General features: G+C 31.9%; 2 protein-coding genes across 2 annotated transcripts in view; one reads left to right on the plus strand and one right to left on the minus strand.

Moving 5' to 3' along the window:
- nek10 (NIMA-related kinase 10) overlaps nucleotides 1–1,922 on the plus strand; it is a 17,498-nt gene extending 15,576 nt beyond the window's left edge. The window contains exons 31-34 of the mRNA XM_016539322.1: nucleotides 187–289; nucleotides 382–434; nucleotides 1,595–1,650; nucleotides 1,738–1,922. Coding sequence (XP_016394808.1) covers nucleotides 187–289; nucleotides 382–434; nucleotides 1,595–1,650; nucleotides 1,738–1,786 — 261 coding nt within the window. The 3' untranslated portion in view covers nucleotides 1,787–1,922. The remainder of the gene's footprint in view (nucleotides 1–186; nucleotides 290–381; nucleotides 435–1,594; nucleotides 1,651–1,737) is intronic.
- A 1,225-nt stretch (nucleotides 1,923–3,147) lies between these two features.
- The window catches only part of LOC107728981 (nuclear receptor subfamily 1 group D member 2-like), a 14,797-nt gene continuing 12,727 nt past the window's right edge, over nucleotides 3,148–5,217 (minus strand). The window contains exon 8 of the mRNA XM_016539323.1: nucleotides 3,148–4,299. Coding sequence (XP_016394809.1) covers nucleotides 4,103–4,299 — 197 coding nt within the window. The 3' untranslated portion in view covers nucleotides 3,148–4,102. The remainder of the gene's footprint in view (nucleotides 4,300–5,217) is intronic.

Below are 5,217 nucleotides of genomic sequence, written 5' to 3' on the forward strand. Positions count from 1 at the left end.
ACACACACACACATACATATATATATATATATATATATATATATATATAAACTGTTCCAGGCTTTACAGGGTTAATGGGGAAAAAGGTGCAACAGCTCCATCTTGTGGCTGTTTCAGTGGAAAATTAATTTCATTGTGAATTGAGTTGAAAATGAATTTTCAGACCTTTGAATTCAAACCCTTCAGGTTCTTCGAGGAAGTCAGGAGCTGGTGGAGATGTCATCAGCCAGCAGAGAGTGGTGGTCCATGATCCAGTCTTTAAGTTCAGACCCAGCCGCTGCGGAAAACCGTGGAAGTGGAACTCCAAACTGTACATTTTCATATTTGGTTTAATTTGAAAGCTTCACAAATGTCACTGAGCTCATCTAAATTATTTTGTAGGGGAAGCAGGTTGCTCCAGTCTTCAAGGCGGTCTCACCTATGAGGACATACAGGTGGGATTTTAAACTTTGTTGTTATGCAGCACATTTTAAACTATTATGAATGAATGCATGAATCATTTTAATATTACACTGATTTCTGTAATTTGATCCACCAGCACGAGTAACTAATTATATCCACTGATGATGCTTACTGAAATCTGTGCTGCTGTTTTCCCTCCAAAATGATGTCACTTACTGGAGGATGATGATGTCATTTAAGGAATGTTTTTTTGTCAATTAAAAGAAATTAAAAAGGCTAACAAGATGGAAAGTGATATGTATTACCCATGAAAAGTGGATTATAAAAAAACAAATGAAAAAACCAAAAGATCCTCCGTCCTGGAGGATGACGTCATTGAAGAACTGACTCTTGTTAGTTAAAAGAAATTAAAATGACAAGGAATATTATTTATTAATCGGCTACTCCTATTAGCTAAATTTAGTATACATAAATGCAAATATAGGGGAAATAAGCTTTTGTTTTTAATTTTAAAGACAGAAGTTCAACAATACCGAAAAACTATTTTATGTTTTTAACCTTTTAAAAATGTAAAAAAAAAAGTAATATGTTACTATTTGTAAACATTTTAATGTTTTTATTTAACTTTATTTCTGCCTTTTGATTTTATTTCTTTAAATGTATTATTATTATTTTATTATCCTAATGTAGCCCCTGACTTTATTTGTAATTTTTTTTAAATCAATTAAAAAAAAAAGGTAAAAAGACTTAACAGGATCGCAAAAATCGATCATTAATTAAATTAATATGCACAAAATTATGTTTAAATTATAGAAAGTAAAAATTATGAAAATTATGAAGATCTGGAATAATTATAAACAAACTGTCAGTTTTTCATGGTAAAATTCAGTGCAGCACAGACAAAACTGAACATTCACTCAAACCTAAGTAGCGAAATTAGTTCAAATTCACCCCATGTTCACTTAAAAAGGGTTAGTTCACCCAAAAATGAAAATTCTGTCATTAATTACTCATCCTCGTGTTGTTCGAAACCCGTAAGACCTTCGTTCATCTTCGGAACACAATTTAAGATATTTTTGATGAAATCTGAGGGCTCTCTGACCCTCCCATAGACAGCAATTTCATATTTCTTCCTGTATGTTATATGGTAGAGCTGTGAGTTTTATTTCAGCTTGTCTGTCTGATGTTTCAGAGTATGGTGGAGGATGTGCTGGAGGAGAACGGCTATTACAGCACGCCTCTGGGCAGGTAATGTGGATTGAAGCTGGTTTCTGTTGGATTTCCTCTGCTGTCATTGACTGTCTGTGTGTGTCTGTGTGTGTGTGTGAACGGCAGAAGTGAAGTGGATTCAGGAGAGGGAACCAGACGAACTCAAACCCCGTGACCCCGCAGCAGCTCTCATATCTGCCTGACAGCAGCCTCTCAGGTCAACCTGACAATAATCACATTCTGAATCATAAGCTGATTTTGTGCATCTGAAGAACACATGCTGATAGTTGATTGCAATAATAGTCAATGCACGCGCATAGATGATTTACCTCATTGAAATCTGTGCACTTTAATGTGTGTGATTTTCCTTTTTTTTTTACAGATTCACACAATACATGCGTTTGAATTAAATATAGTTTTAATATAAAATAGTCCTTTAGTTTTTATTAATTAAATGAATTTATTACTTCCACCCACGTTAAAAGGATGGAGGAACAAAACTCAGAACATTTATTTGTGATGTGTGTGTATTTATGTGTGTGTGTGTATAAGCCTTTATAATGACATTGTTTGTCTTTCTATATTTTATACATGTTCAGTGGCATCCAAAAGACTGAGAGCACATAGAAAATAAATAAATAGTACAGAAAGTTTATAAAATTGAGAGAAATATTTAATATTCTGCAGAATCTGTGCTATTTCTAGGACACGAATCAAATGTAAGACTACGCAATTTGTCATTAAAATATGTTTTTTGGAAACACTTTACATTAATGTCTCATTTGTTGACATTATTTAATGCATTTCCTAACAATGACCACAATATTATTTATTTATTAATCTTAGACAATATATACGACAGCAATGCACTTATTATTGGCATTTATGAATCTTTGATAATGCTAGTTAATAAAAATGCATTTGTTCATTGTTAGTTCCCAGTGCATTTATTAATGGTAAAATTTGATTTAAAAAATGTATTAAATGTAGTAAAAGTATTGTTCATGTTAACTAATGTAGTAAGTAATGTTAACAAATGAAACCTCATTGTGAAGTATTACCTGTTTTTATTTGATTATTTTTACAGTTTATTGACTAAATATTTGTAAAAATCTACAAAAAAAAACATTTCTGGAGTGTATCCTATCCTGTGTTTTCCTAATTTAGCAATTTTAGTCATAATTTTGGAAAATGTTTGGAATATGTATACAAATATATACAGTACGCAAATATTCTGATTGACCAATTAAATGTAAAATGTACACTACACAACCAGAGCTCAGTATGGTGTACGCCGTATCCCACAATGCAGTGCTTGAGTATGATAAATAAACCTGAAGTGATATCAAGTCTCATTTTTTAATGATCCAATTATTCAAGCAGATGGCTTAAAACAGCAAAATAACAGATTCTAGTCTAATCATTTTTTATAGGCTATTCTTAAAGTAGCAGTAGTATGTCAATCCATACGCAGCTTATCAGCGACCTCTAGTGCATAAAGACATGAAGTGCAATAAAAAGAGGCATGACAGTAAATGACAAGTAAATATTTATTGAATTTTCTTTATAATGGTCTATTTCAAATAGATATACACAACTATACATACTGCACTGTTTTTATAAGGAAACAAAAAACATGGACACGCCAGAGCTGAACAAAAGAGTCGTACGTCTTTTCCTGTCATTTACAGGCTGAGAAATGTCCATATTATCAAGCGGTTTCCAAATGCATAGAGTAAACCGGGAGCAGCGCATCCCAAAATAACTGGGATTGTAACGTCGTTTCCCTGCTCCGCGATTCTTACAGAGAAGAAGAACAGAATGATCCCCGTGTCTAGAATTGTGGCGAAAAAGTGTCACCTGTAAGGCAATCTGTACAAATGTCCATAAATAAAGCTCCATCTCTTTCATAGTCCAGTATACACATTTCCCGCTGCATAATGGAAGACTTATAACACCTCTCTGTACGTGGTCTATAGAAAAACGCCATTTAAAGTGACTCCGCTCATAAATTACAGCTGGACAGGCGGATATTTTCCGTCTGTTATTATGGTGTCGGGGGAGCCGAATGCACCCCATCTGTTCGTCGACACCTCGTGCAAAAGCATCGCCCCTGTTATACAGGTTCAAATGATGCCAACATGCTGCTCGCAACAGACATACATTCAGGAAAAAAAATTACATATATATATATATATACAACGCATAATCAATCTTTTGGACAAGATACGATATAAAGCTGCTCTTATACGAATAGCCATGCGTTAGCAGCTATTGCACACAATGAAACGATAAGGAAGTGTTTTACAAACACACGTGAAACGCAGACAACCTTTGCTTGTGCGTAATGAGCAAATCACGATGATCTCTAATATAGCTTTAAAACCTGAACGATTCCGAATGCGTCTCACAAAACAGTAAAAAAGCCTGTTAAATACATTCAAGAGGGAAATTTACAGCCCAGGTTGGTCAGACAGAGAGTAGAGGGGGTTTAAGGTTGGATTTTGAAGGCGAGCAGCTCCTCGGAGTGCATGTTATTGAGCGAGCGCAGCTCAGGCAGCTTCAGCAGCAGCTTGGTGAAGACGGCGGCTTCGTTCGAGTGGTTTTTCATGATCAGGTTCCTCAGAGCTCTGATCAGGGTCTCCTGCAGGGCCTCCACGCCGCTTACATCCTCGATGGCCGATCGGTCTGTGAAAACATGCAACAATCGATCAGTTTCACGAAAGCAGCAACTGCAGACACTGACACCAGTAAATGCATGTAATAAAATCATTTTATTAGAATTATTGAAATTATAATAATTAAAAGCAAAACCAATATGTATAAAATAGTTCAAAATTCACCCAAGATGGTATATGAAAATGTATGAAAATACAATTCATAAATTCATAATATTATTAAAAATATATAATAAATAAATAATACAAATGATTAAAGATAAATGTTACTTTAATGTAAATGATTAAAAATTATTAAAAGCAAAACCAATATATATAAAATAGTTTAAAATTCACCCAAGATGGTATATGAAAATGTATAAAAATATAAATAAATAATAAATTAATATTACTAGAAATAAATAATAAATAAATAATACAAATGATTAAAGATAAATATGTTACATTAATGTAAATGATTAAAAATGATTAAAAGCAAAACCAATATGTATAAAATAGTTCAAAATTCACCCAAGATGGTATATGAAAATGTATAAAAATATAATTCATAAATTCATAATATTATTAAGAATATATAATAAATAAATAATACAAATGATTAAAGATAAATGTTACTTTAATGTAAATGATTAAAAATTATTAAAAGCAAAACCAATATATATAAAATAGTTTAAAATTCACCCAAGATGGTATATGAAAATGTATAAAAATATAAATAAATAATAAATTAATATTACTAGAAATAAATAATAAATAAATAATACAAATGATTAAAGATAAATATGTTACATTAATGTAAATGATTAAAAATGATTAAAAGCAAAACCAATATGTATAAAATAGTTCAAAATTCACCCAAGATGGTATATGAAAATGTATGAAAATATAATTCATAAATTCATAATATTATTAAGAATATATAATAAAT

The sequence above is a fragment of the Sinocyclocheilus rhinocerous genome, unplaced genomic scaffold, assembly GCF_001515625.1.
Source record: "Sinocyclocheilus rhinocerous isolate Xijiao unplaced genomic scaffold, SAMN03320098_v1.1 scaffold8178, whole genome shotgun sequence".
In the NCBI taxonomy this organism is placed as follows: domain Eukaryota; kingdom Metazoa; phylum Chordata; class Actinopteri; order Cypriniformes; family Cyprinidae; genus Sinocyclocheilus; species Sinocyclocheilus rhinocerous.